General features: G+C 32.9%; 2 protein-coding genes, 1 non-coding gene and 1 pseudogene across 3 annotated transcripts; 1 reads left to right on the forward strand and 3 right to left on the reverse strand.

Moving 5' to 3' along the window:
• Nucleotides 1–1,443: 1,443 nt before the first annotated feature.
• LOC130505564 (GDSL esterase/lipase At5g55050-like) lies at nt 1,444–2,944 on the reverse strand (annotated as a pseudogene).
• Nucleotides 2,945–4,359: 1,415 nt separating this feature from the next.
• LOC130505565 (GDSL esterase/lipase At5g55050-like) lies at nt 4,360–6,674 on the reverse strand. Its single transcript, XM_057000171.1, has 5 exons — nt 6,275–6,674; nt 5,785–5,930; nt 5,257–5,490; nt 4,914–5,166; nt 4,360–4,707 (listed from the first exon to the last, which is right to left on the reverse strand). Exons 1-5 carry the CDS (start codon nt 6,546–6,548, stop codon nt 4,484–4,486), a joined length of 1,131 nt encoding a protein of 376 aa, XP_056856151.1. The 5' UTR covers nt 6,549–6,674; the 3' UTR covers nt 4,360–4,483.
• TRNAF-GAA (transfer RNA phenylalanine (anticodon GAA)) lies at nt 5,533–5,604 on the forward strand. Its single transcript has one exon. It is a non-coding gene; the product is annotated as a tRNA-Phe (tRNA).
• Nucleotides 6,675–9,971: 3,297 nt separating the features above from the next.
• On the reverse strand, nt 9,972–12,146 carry LOC130505566 (GDSL esterase/lipase At5g55050-like). The gene is made up of 5 exons (XM_057000172.1): nt 11,784–12,146; nt 11,340–11,485; nt 10,825–11,058; nt 10,469–10,724; nt 9,972–10,301 (listed from the first exon to the last, which is right to left on the reverse strand). Exons 1-5 carry the CDS (start codon nt 12,055–12,057, stop codon nt 10,078–10,080), a joined length of 1,134 nt encoding a protein of 377 aa, XP_056856152.1. The 5' UTR covers nt 12,058–12,146; the 3' UTR covers nt 9,972–10,077.
• Nucleotides 12,147–14,814: the final 2,668 nt, after the last annotated feature.

The raw sequence follows: 14,814 nt of genomic DNA on the forward strand, positions 1-14,814 counted from the left end.
TTCACGGGCTTCACAGACTTGGTCCGTAAGATACATATCTTCCGGCCCAACATATCTCTAATATGTAAAGTATAATAGAATAGATATATTATTGTGTTGTGATGAATATGAGAATACAAGAGGCATATATATATATATCGCTAACATTAACATAATGTTAGGAATAGATAATGCTAACTTTCCTAAATATTAAATGGAAATATACTAAGAATATGTTGAGGTTAACTTGCTCTTCAAGTCTTTCTTTTTAGTCTTCTGGGTCTTCATGGGTTTTACGGGCTTCACAATCTTGGTCCGTAAGATACATATCTTCAGGCCCAACATATCTCTAATACTCCCCCGCACGACAAACGTGGGATGCATTACGCAAATCTGCAATCACAAAGCATACCACGTATGTCGTGGACACTATGTCGAGGAAAACAACTCAGTAGATTCCTTCGGGAATAAACTTTAACTTGGACAACGAGGATGAAAACTTCAGCTCTTCTTTGGTCTTGACAATGGGAATACATCCCGTGGGCGCAACTGCAGCTCCAAAAAACAATCGTCCATGACTTGGACAGTCCATACACCGGACTAAAAAAAAAATTGACCTAAAAAATTTGAGCGTTCAACTAGAACTCCCCCGTAATGGTTAAACTATAACCAATAAATCCCAAACTATGAGAAAACAACTAACTTTGAGAAATTCTAAACTATAGAAAATCTCTAACAAAAATAACCCAAAATAACCCATGTGAAACCCACTACTTTGAGAGACTCTTCCAATTAACCTAGACAGCACCCATGATAGTATAACTTCAACTAAAAACACGTGGACTCAAAACCACATTAATAAACCCATTGGCTTAAAAACGTAAAGACGTAACACCTAAAAAAAACTAACCGTACCACTAGCTTAGAATAAAACCAAAACCCTACGATTCAAACACATGTGGTAATGTCGTCTTCATCGTCGGTATCACCATCATCTTCTTCAACATCGCCAACACCAACGATAATGAGCATCATCAAAACTTAAAACTTGCGGAAGTTTTAATTTTGATCTCTAAGAATCGACTGCTTTGATACCATGTAAAGTAGAATATAATGTGATATATTATTGTGTTGTGTTTAATATGAGAATACAAGATGCATATATATATCGGTAACATTAACATAATGTTAACAATAGATAATGCTAACTTTCCTAAACGTTAATGTAAATATGCTAAGAATATCTTGAAGTTAACTTGCTCTTCAAGTATTTCCTTTTAGTCTTGATGGTCTTCATGGGTTTCACGGGCTTCACAGACTTGGTCCGTAAGATACATATCTTCCGGCCCAACATATCTCTAATAATGTATCACCGCTTTTGTATTTGGTACGTGAATTATATGTGTGAGGAATGCGTGATTCTAACGATGTCGGTCCCCTAATTTTTATCAATTAATCTAGAGACTAGCGATCTGAATAGTTTAATTCTTAACGTACCGTAATGGGCGGGGTTGGAGATAATGTCATGTAGAGACTTAAAAATATCAAAGTAAGAGTAAGCCATTGAGCTTTTCAACTCTTCTTTCAGCTGTTGTAACATTTTTATCAGAGCTTCGTTGTACAAAGAAGCCAACATGTTTGCCTCTTTATTGCATTCATGGGTCGTCGAGTTCTTCTCTCTTCTACTCGGCATGCAACCGAGTTGTGGTACTCCGAGTATTAAAAATCTACGTGCTCCAGTCTCCTGAATTGTCTGTTAACATAATTTTTTGAATTAATTACCAAGAACACAATTAAATGATATTAGCTTATTATTTGTTTACCTTCAGTTGCGCTCTGAATTTATCGACCACTGATTGCGTATATTGTTGAGGACTACTCTTTTTCCGAATTTCGGATGATCGCATATAATTCAAAAGATCATTGCTGCCTATAACCACAACGAATAGAGATTTGGATAGGTGAATCTGTGCTTTGGATTGTCCAAGCTTTCTCGTGAGCGCGTTACGAATAGAGAGCCAATGTTTCAGTTGTTGTGATAAAGGTATAGCTTGTCCCTGAGATGTTTGAGTAAAACAAATTAACAAAAAAAAAAACTGCGGCCAGTTGGGAGAGCCTTAAAATGAAGATATAATAAAGGTCACTGAACTCACGTGTTCGTTCCGAGTTCACTACATTTGTATCAATATATATTTCACGCATGGAAGAAAATATGTGACTTACGGGAAATTGGCTGGAGCCATCAAAGATTCCGGCACCGCCGGAGGCAAAGTTAACACCTGTCACGGCGGCGGACTCTCTCTTTCTCCATTTTAGTAACCCTCTTAGCGAGAGGTATGGCGGCGTTAACGGTAAACCAAATTTCTCCGCTATATATTCAACAAAAAAAAAAATTCGAGAAAATACTCCAAAAATTGATAGTAAAAATACTGAATTATATAATTAACAATAACAACTAAGTGTTTTTTTTGCTAAATAATAACAACTAATTATTACAACTACATGTAATTTTTTTTTTTCATTTTCAATTATCAACGTCTCTTATGAGTGTATATTATATACTACTTAATGGCTATTTAATATCTTCTTTTTTTGGTCAAAAGCTATTTAATATCTTCTTTACATACGAAAAGGACACTAAAATAACATTTAAAACTCACCAATAACATCGGCGAAGTTTTTGCCGTTACAGTATCTTCCGGTGGCTTTCTTCTTAGGAAAATCGACGCCATTACGTGGATAGTTACTTTTGGCTAGCGAAAATGGTAAGTAGTTGTTATTTCCGACATCAACCAACGAATCTCCAAACACATACACTCCAGGAATCGGATCTAACTTGCCAGCTGCTGCTTCTAAACCGAGAAATGAATTGAACCGGAGTATACCGAGAAAAAGGAGGAAGAAGGTGAGGAACGGCAAGTTATTCGCCGGCATTTTTTTATCTTCTATTTCCCGGCGAGCTAATGTTGCCCTTGGGGTTGTAAGAGAGATACAAGACTTGGTTCGGTTTATATAGGGAGAGGAGAGATGTTAGTTAGTATGACATAATTAAGATTGATATTGTAAAAAAAATGAGAAGGAAGCTTCTTATGTTGCCACTGTCAGACAGTTCATGTGATTCCTTATTGAAATATTTCTGTTTACGGCAATTTCATTTCACTACAATGAACTGTACATGAAACATTAAGGATCATTAAAATGAGTCGTGCAGAATAATAATGCCATAAATACTCTTTTTTTTTATCAAAGAATGTGAGTTTATCATGAAATAGATGTTCATGCTTCCTTTGTCTGATCGGACTCCCCTTGATAAACCTGACACGAAAGAATACTCTTCGTTGCATTGTTACCCATACGGCCATACCTACTGACTGAAAATTTCTCATAATATCGTGAAATTACACACAAAGACATATTTTTGAAGTAGACAAAAAGACATATTTTTGAATTAAAGTGGCGTAAGTGAATCTAAGTTAGTTTGAAATTCCTTCATGATATTTTTTATTTAAAAATAACACAGAAACAAAATATGATGAATCTTCAAATCAACATCCTCCTTCATGCTTACTTTTTGGTCTGTTCACTTGATGATATTACAACATTGCACATAAACGGTTTGTTTGTTAAATCCGCTATTTAAAAATGTTCAATGAACTTATGCGGATAAGTGTACAGACATTCAATCATGAAAATTCAATTATTCATCAGTAGCTGACCAACTGATTAAATACTTCGATCTATTCTATATCATTGACATTCGCATATAAGTTAACACATAGACCCATATTTTTTGGGGTTCAGCATGTTACTACCCGAAGAAAATTAAAATAATATATCATGGAATGACACAACCTTTTCTATTCTCTTACGTGGCACTTCATAATTGGTTAATCAAATCATATTAAATTATTTAATATTTTAAGTTATTAGTATTACTAGTGAGATACTATCTGGGTGTGTTCTTATTATGGCTTCTATCTGGAATTAGCCGATGGTGCAGACATGCGTTGGCCGATCATTTGCCATCGGAAGTCTTTTCTGAAGCATGTCACAGGGCTTTAAGTTTTTAACATTTCTGAAGCATGGATTGTATTACAACCTTAAGACAGGATATAATAGTCTTTTCCGACGATTCTCTCAAGTTAAGCTGCTATTATTACCTAGTGAATGCAACAAAGCTAGCCGAGAACAACGTGGCCGATCACGCCTATGCTTTTCAGATCTTTTAATATTTGAGTTTCACTAATGTACAACCATTCGTTGAGGCTGATAAAACGGGGTGTAAGTGTAACATTACATTTGGTGAGCAGTATATAGTTTTGGAACTTAGGAATTAAAAACTTGCAAAAATAAATCTTATTTAGAAGAGAGAAACATTAATTAGTAAATTAATAAAGTTTATTTTATTTCTGACAAATTTATCCTGTTTACTTTTATTACAAGTCAGGTCTCCCAAATCCATTTATATTAGATGATCTAATACTCCAAAACGAATTCATATTGATCATGAAGAGACCAGTTGAGTGAGAGTTAAAGGAGACGAGTATTGCGAATCATCAGATAACATAAGATCGACGATGGTTCGAGCAGCAGCTTCGGTGGGATGACCGTAGCGATCCCAGAAGAGATATTTGGTTCTGTCTGAACATAAGTTTGACACAAGCAAACAAGGTAACTCCGCGTTTAATTCCCCAGTTCCACAGCACGCCGATGTCACATCAGCAAAACCTGAAATTAGAAAGCGACAACGTGTTATGGTTTTTTTCTGTAGATTCGTTAAGTTCGATATTGTTAGCATTTGTATTACTTTGTTTTTTTCTTCTACAGTAATTCTAATATCGCCACTTTAGTTTGGTACGATGATTATTTATCCCTAGTTTTCATTAGTCGTGATAACAAGATTTAATACCCAAATATACAAATTCTCAACGTACCGTAACGGGCAGGGTTGGTGACGATGTCATGGACGGACTTGAAGTTATCAAAGTAAGAATAAATCATTGAGCTTCCCAACTCTTTTTTGAGTTGTTGTAGCATCTTTACTAGAGCTTCGTTGTACAAAGAAGCCCATGTATTTGCCTCTTGGTCGCATTCATGCATTGAGTTTTCCGCACGTTGTCCAGGTGTGCAACCGATCTGTGCTACACCTATAATTAGGAATCTCCGTGCTCCAGTATCGTGAAGTCTCTGCCAAAAACAATTTCTGCATTAATAAATTTGAGCGAGGATCTCATGTATGTAACCAATAATAACACAATGTTAGATGTTTGTATTTACCTTCAATTGCTCTTTGAGTTTATCAGCCATTGATTGTGTATATTGTTGAGGATTGGTCTTTTGTCGAAGTTTGAACGATCCAAAATAGTCAAAAATATCGTTGCTGCCTATTACCACGAAGAATAGAGATTTGGATAGGTGGATTTGTGTTTCCGATGGTTCAAGCTGACTGGTGAGTTCTTTATGAATGGCAAGCCAATTGTTCACTTGGTATGATAAAGGAATAGATTGTCTCTGAAGGTAAATCACAGAAGAATAATAAAAATATAACAAGTTGCGGGGATAGCTCAGTTGGGAGAGCGTCAGACTGAAGATCTGAAGGTCGCGTGTTCGATCACGCTCACCGCAATTAATTTTGTATTTGTAAGGTTTTTAACATATTTTCCATTTAGTTAGATTATGATTATTCACTGTGAATATAAAGGAAGAACCAAATGTTTTCCAACTTTTGGTTCCAATTCCAAACTAAAGCTGACCATGGAATCAACACTTTGTCCTAGTCTTTTATCATGGACAGGAATAACTTACAAGTTGTTGATCGGAACCGTTGAAGATGCCAGCTCCGCCGGAAGCAAAATTTACACCGGTCAAGGCAGCAGCTTTTCTCTCTTTCTCTTTAAATATGCCTTTCAGTGAGAGATATGGTGGCGGTAACGGTAAACCAAATTTCTCAGCTAATCAATCCAAAAAATAAAATGTATTAATTCCCAAAAACACTCAAGTCAAATATTGCTCCTGTAAAATAAATATACCAAATCATTGCAAAAGTTTAGAATTACATAAATATTGACAACTAATAGTTACAACCATTTTTTCTATTCACTTATTAATTTTGAACGTTTAACCATTTTTATACCTTTACTCATTTCTTGATAGTTATTTAGTGAAATATTTAGTTTTAGTGGCCACCGAGTCATGTTATCTAATTCAAACCAATCTTGGTCTGACGTAACATGCAAAAACTACTTCATTTCATACCACAAATTATTACACCGGAAAGAAAAATAAAAGAACTCACCGATGGCATCAGCGGCGTTTTTGCCATTACAGAACCTTCCGGTGGCTATACTGCCAGGAAAATCAACGCCGTTATGTGGATAATTAGCTTTGGATATAGAGATTGCTAAGTAATTATTGTTTCCCGCATCAACCAAAGAATCTCCGAACACGTATGCTCCTGGAACCGAAGCTAGTGTTCCGGTCGCTGCTTCTAAACTGGGAAATGAATCGAACCGAATTAAACCGAGGAAGATTAGAAAGATGGTGATGGAAGGTGTTATGTTCTTCGACATGTTCTTTTTTTTTCCCGGCGAACTCTTTGAATTGGTTTTGTTTTTTGTTTTTTTAAAGGACCTTCATTTGAATTGGTTTTGTTTCTCATGGAGTTGTATGAGATGTAAAACTTAGTGTAGTATATATACAGAGAAGAGACATGTGAAGAGAGATTGGGTTTGATCCGACTTGTAATCATCGTGACATACATGATCATTTCATATATTTCTTTTGCTTAACTAGTCAAACCTCTAAATTTTCTTTATCATTCCAAGCCATATATAATAACAATATCTTGAAGGATGTTCTTTCTTGCACTGAAGTTGTGATGTTCAAGTTTCAAAAAGAAAGTTGTGATGTTCACCACTGAAACGTCCACCTTATTTTATGTTAGCCCATACAATCATGAATCGTCCCCCTCTCCATTATCTTATTTAAATTATACTAGGGTGAGATCCGCGCCCTGCGCGGAGTGAGATAAGCCTTTTAAAAAAATTAAAGTTTGAAATTCTATTTTCCTATATTATGTATTTTATAAAATTAATTAAATAGAATGTAGAAGTATTAAATTTTAATAAATGTAATATAATCAGTCAGTACATAATATATTGATTTTTTTTTTGGAAATATGAAATGTTGTTTTCCTGTTCTGAATAGATTATAGGAAATTATCTAGAATTTAGAAGTACATATTTTAAAAAAATGGAATATAATCTATATACATGATATATTTGGCGTTATTGCCAATATTGTCATTCTTGTATATATTAGTTTATACTTCGAAGAATTTGGTCTATATAATAATTATGTTTTGTTGTGCCTTAATTCACAATTGTCTAAAATTATGAATAAATATTTTTTTAAAAATGTAAAAAAAATCATGTTACACTTAAAAGGATAATGGTCACGAATATAGCACGGTATACGTCCACAGTTTTTATGTTTAATATTATACTTGTTCGGTCAATTATAAATGTCATTTAAATATATACACATATATAAGTTCAGGTTTATTTGATTTAAAAAGTAATTATGGGAAAGAGATATTATAAATTAAAGCTTATGCAACTAATTTCGTATATGTTCGTAATCCCTAATTTACTAATCCTATAACAAAATATAGAAAGTGAAAAGAATATGCAACTAACTTTGTATGCAAATATTGGAAAAACATATTTAATTAGTTCCTAATTCATTCTGTATTTAATATGAGTCAAAAGTCGATTTACATATGCAAAACAAATTAATATAGAAAGTGGAAACGAAGAGAATAATCATGGGGACCATATATGGACATTTAAAATTGAATTAGTCAAATCCTGAAGTTAACTACTTTCCTTTTATACAAAAATTGATATGGCGATTTATTGAGCGACATGAAACTATGTATAAGGGATATACGAATATGTAAGTTTGTCCAATGGCAATAGCCGTAATATCCTAAGGTGAGTAAGCCTTTCTTCATAAAGCGTCTGAAAAGGAATCTCGTGCTGTCACGTCGTCAAAATGGTATACTCGTTAATATAGTACTCTTTAAAGGTTATTCTTAATTTTTGCTTCCATTTTAATACTAAGGGGATATACCTTTTTTTGGTCAATGTCTTTTATGTAAATTGTTATTGGTTTGTTGATTGAAGGATGTAGATATGAGTCAAGCAATTGCTCCAAAAAAAAGAGTCAAGCAAAATCGACGAGGGGCTCTTCTAACGCGTAATTACATAAAAGTAGAACTTAAGAGATTTGAAAAAACTTACTCTAACCCGATCAAGTTTGGTCGGTTAGAAAGATTATAGGTGATTAGTTATAAACGTAAATATTTAGAGTTGGGTTCATACTCATATTCATATGTCCGATCAGTAAAGGAACCCACAAAAAATTGAGGTCTTCATCAACGTAATTGCTTTTTTTTTGAACATTTTCTGGTGATATATTTATTCTAAGATAAAAAAATATTCGATTTTAGTATATAGACATTAATTTTTATTTTTTGAAGTTTACATTTATATTAATTTTATTATATAATATGGTGTATATAATATATATTGCGTAGAACTTAAATGTGGTTTTAGATAAAAATATTACTAAATCTCATCAAAATATTTAATGTATAGTTTTAGTGGAATCATATATATACATATAATTTTCTAAAAAATATTATATTATTATTTTATCGATTTGTGTCAAATTTTGAACCAATCCAAATTAGGACCAACAACATTTATTAATATATAAAGATTATTAATTTATCGAGTAATTATAGAGGTTCTATTGAATAGATTATTTTCTGATGACATATATCACATTAATATAATATATTTATCATCAAACAGAGCTTATTTGTTGTTATCCATATCAAAACGAGTAAGTTTCCATGATTTGAGGTGTAGTGGGAATGTGGGCTCGTTATTGACGTGTTTACTTATTATGTATACGCGTAAAGAATTGAGGACTTTACGTTATTGTTAGCACTGTATAAATATGGACTTAATTTTAGGCTTTTGATTGCATTGAATCTTTTTTACTTTATGTATTAGTTTCATAACAATAAGTTACATTTATAATATAATTAAAATGATACATGTTGCAATGGTTCATGTAACATTTGTAACCTTTTTCTAATTAGCAGTAGGAACCTTTAAAACTTGTTTGGTCATAAACCCAGAGTAATCTTCCTGAAAAATTTGAACATGATCTCAGTCTTTCTTCTGCATTTCAATTTCTAAGTTAAATAAGTGTTTGTGGCTATGGATTTTGCGAGCATCTACTTATTTTGCAAACTAAAATCTTGTAATTATATGGAAACAAATAAATTACCTTGATAGCTGATCTGTTAATAATATATAACTATTTTGCTGGCTTTCTCTATTAGATATTTGGCCTTATAACAATCGATGTTACTAGAGGCATCCAGTGAATTGTTTAAGCGAATCGAAAAGATGAGTCCATTTCGATTCGTGTATGATTGCTAATGTACCAATTTGGTTACAACCGGAGTGTAACGCCCCGACCTGCCCACGGCTAATGGGCCACCTACGCCCGCTCTCTCGGCCCGTGGGCCCCATCCCATCCGTTGGTCGGTCGTTAATTTTTCCAAGGCTCGAAATTATTGTTTACTGACCCTGCAATCACCACCCGACTTTTCCCCGTGTTTTGACCTCACTTACACGGTATCGCGAATCACTTCCCGATAGGTCATCCATCCTTTCACTACTCCAGCCCAAGCACGCTTAACTCTGGAGTTTTAAACGGAGGTGTGACGGAAAAGGTAAGTCAACTTTGGTGATATAGGTAGCCAAATCAATTTTCTTAAGCCTTTTCACATATCACAACTCGGGATGTTACACGGAGTGTAACGTTACATTTGTTACTGTGGACTATGTATATTGTTTTGGAACATTGAGTGCAATAAAAAAGGGAACAAAAACTGAGTGAAAACTAGTCAATATAATAAATACTTATTTCATTGCTAGCAAACTTTATCTCGTATACTTGATTACAAAAGTCATGTAGATTTGATGTTATAATAATTCAGAAACTGAGCCGTATTGATCATGAAGAGATCAGTTGATTGAGATTTAAAGGAGATGAATATTGCGAATCATCAGATAACATAAGATCCACGAGGATACGAGCAGCAGCTTCCGTGGGATGACCGTAGCGATCCCAGAAGAGATACTTGGCTCTGTCTGAACAATACCTCGCGATTGGAAGACAAGGAATATCTGCGTTTAGTTTCCCATTTCCACAACATGCTGATGTCACGTCAGTCAAACCTGAAATCACAAAACATAGATACCGTTTTCAAACAAAAAAAACGTTTGGTTTTTTGTTTGTTCGATCTTTTATTTTTATATTATCAACGACAGAACTATTGTTTATATAGTGACATGCAAAATCAAAACTTTTTTTGAACATCAAAATATACAATTTTTTCACGTACCGTAACGAGCAGGGTTGGAAATAATGTCATGCAAGGACTTGAAGTTGTCAAAGTAAGAGTAAGTCATTGAGCTTTGCAACTCTTGTTTGAGTTGTTGCAACATCTTTACCAGAGCTTCGTTGTACAAAGAGCACCACGTGTTTGCCTCTTCGTCACATTCATGGACCGTCGAGTTCTTCGCTCTTTTCCCCGGTATGCAACCAATCTCTGCTACTCCGATTACTAGGAATCTACGTGCTCCAGTATCGTGAATTCTCTATTTAATACAAATGTTCAATTAGTAAATATAATCAATTTCTAGGGATTTATTTATGTAACGACGAGTGTTAGAATGTTCTAAAGTTTGTGTCTATCACCTTCAGTTGCTTTTTGAGTTCATTAGCCATTGATTGTGTATATTGTTGAGGATTGGTCTCTTGTCTAAGTTTGAACGATCCAAAGTAGTCGAAAAGATCATTACTGCCAATGACCACAGCGAACAGAGATTTGGATAGATGGTTTTGTGCTTCGGCTGGTCCGAGCTGACTCGTCAGTTCTTGATGAATAGAGAGCCAATGGTTCACTTGGTGTGACAAAGGAATAGCTTGTCCCTGAAACATCAAATAATTAAATTTTGAAACATTACATTTCACCTAATTTCGTGGGTATATATGGCGATATAGTGCGCGTTCGATTTACGCTCATCGCATGTTTTGTATTTATTTGTAGTTTATTTTATTAAATTATTATTCCCTGGCGAAATAGTAAAGGAGACACTTGTCATTTTTGTTCGAAATTTATGTCGACCATTGAATTAATACTCTTTTTTATTTTTTTCAGAATTTTTAAAATAAGTAGGAGTATAATATAAGGGAATATATAGAGAACTCACAAGTTTATGGTCGGAACTGTTGAAAATTCCGGCTCCTCCTGAAGCAAAATTTACACCGGTCACGGCGGCAGATTTTTTATTTTCCTCTTTAAATGGGCCTTTCAGTGAGAGATACGGCGGTGGTAGTGGTAATCCAAATTTTTCAGCTAATTAATTAATAAAAAAGAAAAATTAAGATTAAATTCGAAAGATATTGATAATTAGTTGTTAGGATCACATATTCACATGTAACTTTCTTTTCTTTTCTTTTATTGTTTTCAACTTCTAACCATTTATTTTATGATTATTAGTGAATATAATATATATAGTTTTAATAGCCTGCATGTCTCGGTATCTAAATCAAACCAATCGTGACCTTACATAAAATAAACATGCCAAAAGGTTAATAAGTTCATTACATACACAAACAAAAAGTAACACGGCGGAATAAAAAAACACACTTACCGATAGCATCGGCGGCGTTCTTTCCGTTACAGAATCTTCCGGTGGCTTTCTTGTTAGGAAAATCGACGCCGTTATGTGGATAATTAGCTTTGGATATAGAGATTGCTAAGTAATTATTGTTCCCGGCATCAACCAATGAATCTCCGAAAACGTATAATCCCGGAACCAAAGCTAGTTTTCCGGTTGCTGCTTCTAGACCTGTAAATGAATTGAACCGGAGTAAACCGAGGAGGAGGAGAAACATGGTGAGGAACGGTGTATTGTTCGTCGGCATGTTGTTTCTCTCCCGGTGAATATGGGTTTTGTTTCTCCGAGGCTGTTGGAGTGGTAAGAGAGATACAAAACTTCGTGTGGATTATATAGAGAGAAAGGAGAAAAGAGAAAAGAGATGTGAATTTGACGAGAAATATTTACAAATTTATTAAAATAATATAAAGGTCGATAATGTGAAAAGAGGAAAAATTAAAAATATGAAAAAAGAGGCAGCTTCTTTTGTGGTCCTTGTCTGACAGATCATGTCAATCTATGGTATCCGTATTCTTGGTGACTGTTATGGCAATTTCATTTTTTACACAGAATATATATTGCAACGAAAACATAGATTCTTTTAGCATTTTCTATCTATATAACATCTTCGCATATGAATTGTATGTGATAATTTTTAGGTGAACCTGATATAAATACATGTCTACATTGTAACATAGTTGATGTTGTCATTCATTTAGGTCAATAAAATACAGTAAAATATACTGAGTTCAACTAGTTATAAAATAATATTTGATTTTCAGATATTTACCTGTTTTAACTTATTTTCACATATTTATATCGCTTCTATTTACAGCGTACAATTACGCTATATCACTAAGTTACAAAAATTATTACTATTTTTAATTTCCCTCTATTATTGTATTATTTAAATTAAATAAAATACTATAATAGTTAGCTTAGATAAAGATACATTTCTAACTGTAAATAATTTCTAAATATTTTCAAAGAAACTAAAAATTTACTATATATAACAGTTGATTTAAATAAATATAGTACATAAGTTTGAAATATTTTTTTAAAAAACTCACAAATATTTTAGTTTGAAACGCGTAGTATCTTAAAATGTGAAACTGGTAAAGTTAATTCATAGTTAGTTGTATAATTTTTATCATGGGAATTTATCAGTATGTGTTAATAAAGATAGCATTTACGTGGAAATGTTGAAAGAGAAAGACATTGGGGTTTCTTTGATCAAAAAGGAAGAAAAGAGATTGGGGTTTCTTTTGCAAAAAGAAAAGTAAAAAGAGAGACTGGGGTTGATCTGACTTGTACCATCGTTTACTTGTACCATCGCGAGATATAGAGTACTCATTCGGGTTCTGTTCATGCATATTCGGATTTTAGGTTTTTATGGTCAAAAATTTTAGTTGTATTCGGACATTTTTAAATTTTGATTCATGTTTGGTTCAGATCTATACATGTTTAGTTTGAATTCATATGATCTATTTAACGTAATAAAAAATTTATTATATTCTTTAATTTTTCAAAATATATAAACAAAATAATAAATTACATATAAATTTGATTAATATGTGTTAAATTACTTAAACTTAACATGTAAATTGATTTGGTTTAAATATTTAGATAGATGATATCAATATATACTTTAGATATTTTTGGTGTTTTGAATATATTTTAGATATTTACTTTTTACTATTTATATATATTTTCGAGTATTTTAGACAATTTAAAAATATCTTATATATTTTGAATTTTTAATATATATTAAATTAATAATAGTTAATATATATAGGTATATATTAAATTTTTTGTCCAGTCCTAGTGAGATAGATGCTCATTTTCAATTATTTTCTTTTGCTTAACTAGTCAAACTTATAATCTATCTTATTAAAGTAGCAGTACTTTAAGATTTTGTTTGGTAACAGAGATATCTATTAAAATATATTTGTTTGGCAACTATGATAATACACTAACAAAAAAACGGAATGGGCTTGTTTGTATACACTTCTGTATTTTGACAAAAAACGGAATGGGCCTAATTGCTTAGCCTTATCTGCTTGGGTTCTTAAATATTATCATAATTATTTAACAAAAAATATTATACATATTTGTTCCTAAATTTTAGAAAGATTTCGCGGGGGATCTCCACGTTTAAACCAAAATCCAACTTGATCCCCACGAAAATAGATAAGATGTTACTAACAGCTCACTTGCCATTGTAGCAGTGTTGTTAAAACCGGATCGGCAAGCGAACCGGATTTTTTTTGGGTCATGGGTCAATGTGGTTCGACCAGGTTCGATCCGGTTCGATCTGGGTTTGATTAGACTAAACTAAATTTAATGATATTTTGAATATGTATATTCTTACAAAGATAAAGATTATATCAAATAAAATATTTCAATGACCATAATGTTTAGAAATTTTTAAAAAGTAATAAACTAAAAATGTAATAAAAGTAATAGAACAAATTAATAGTCCAAATCTCAAATCAATAGAAAAACATATTTAAATTTTATTCTCCGAGTTTTTGTCACTCCAAATCTTCATCACTTTTACAAAAATTATAGACACATTAGTTAAAAATTTATACTATGAGATAAAATTAAAAATTATACCATGATTGAGTTCTTCAAATCTAAGTTTTCAATTCTTAAAATCTTCGAAACAAAAACAATACTTTGAGAAGTAGATACCTTGTGAGTTGCAGTCTTGCATAGACGTCAAAGACTCAAGAGAAAAATATGAGATGGCTTTATCTTATCAATCTGAATCCTATTTTTATTTTAAAAAGGCAATTTTAATTGTTTTACTAATAAATTTTTGGTTTAATACAAGAACCAAGGTTTAGCCGGTTTGTTGGGTCGCCGGTTCACGGGTTTTTAATGGTTCGATAGGGGTTTTTAACCGGTTCAATTATAGTTGGGTTTTGGCATTAACCCAACCCGCATTTGTGTCCGGTTCGTGGTTGAACCTGGTCCGATCGCCGGTTCGGTCCGGGTTTAATAACACTGCATTGTAGTT

Source organism: Raphanus sativus, unplaced genomic scaffold, assembly GCF_000801105.2.
Source record: "Raphanus sativus cultivar WK10039 unplaced genomic scaffold, ASM80110v3 Scaffold2383, whole genome shotgun sequence".
NCBI lineage: Eukaryota > Viridiplantae > Streptophyta > Magnoliopsida > Brassicales > Brassicaceae > Raphanus > Raphanus sativus.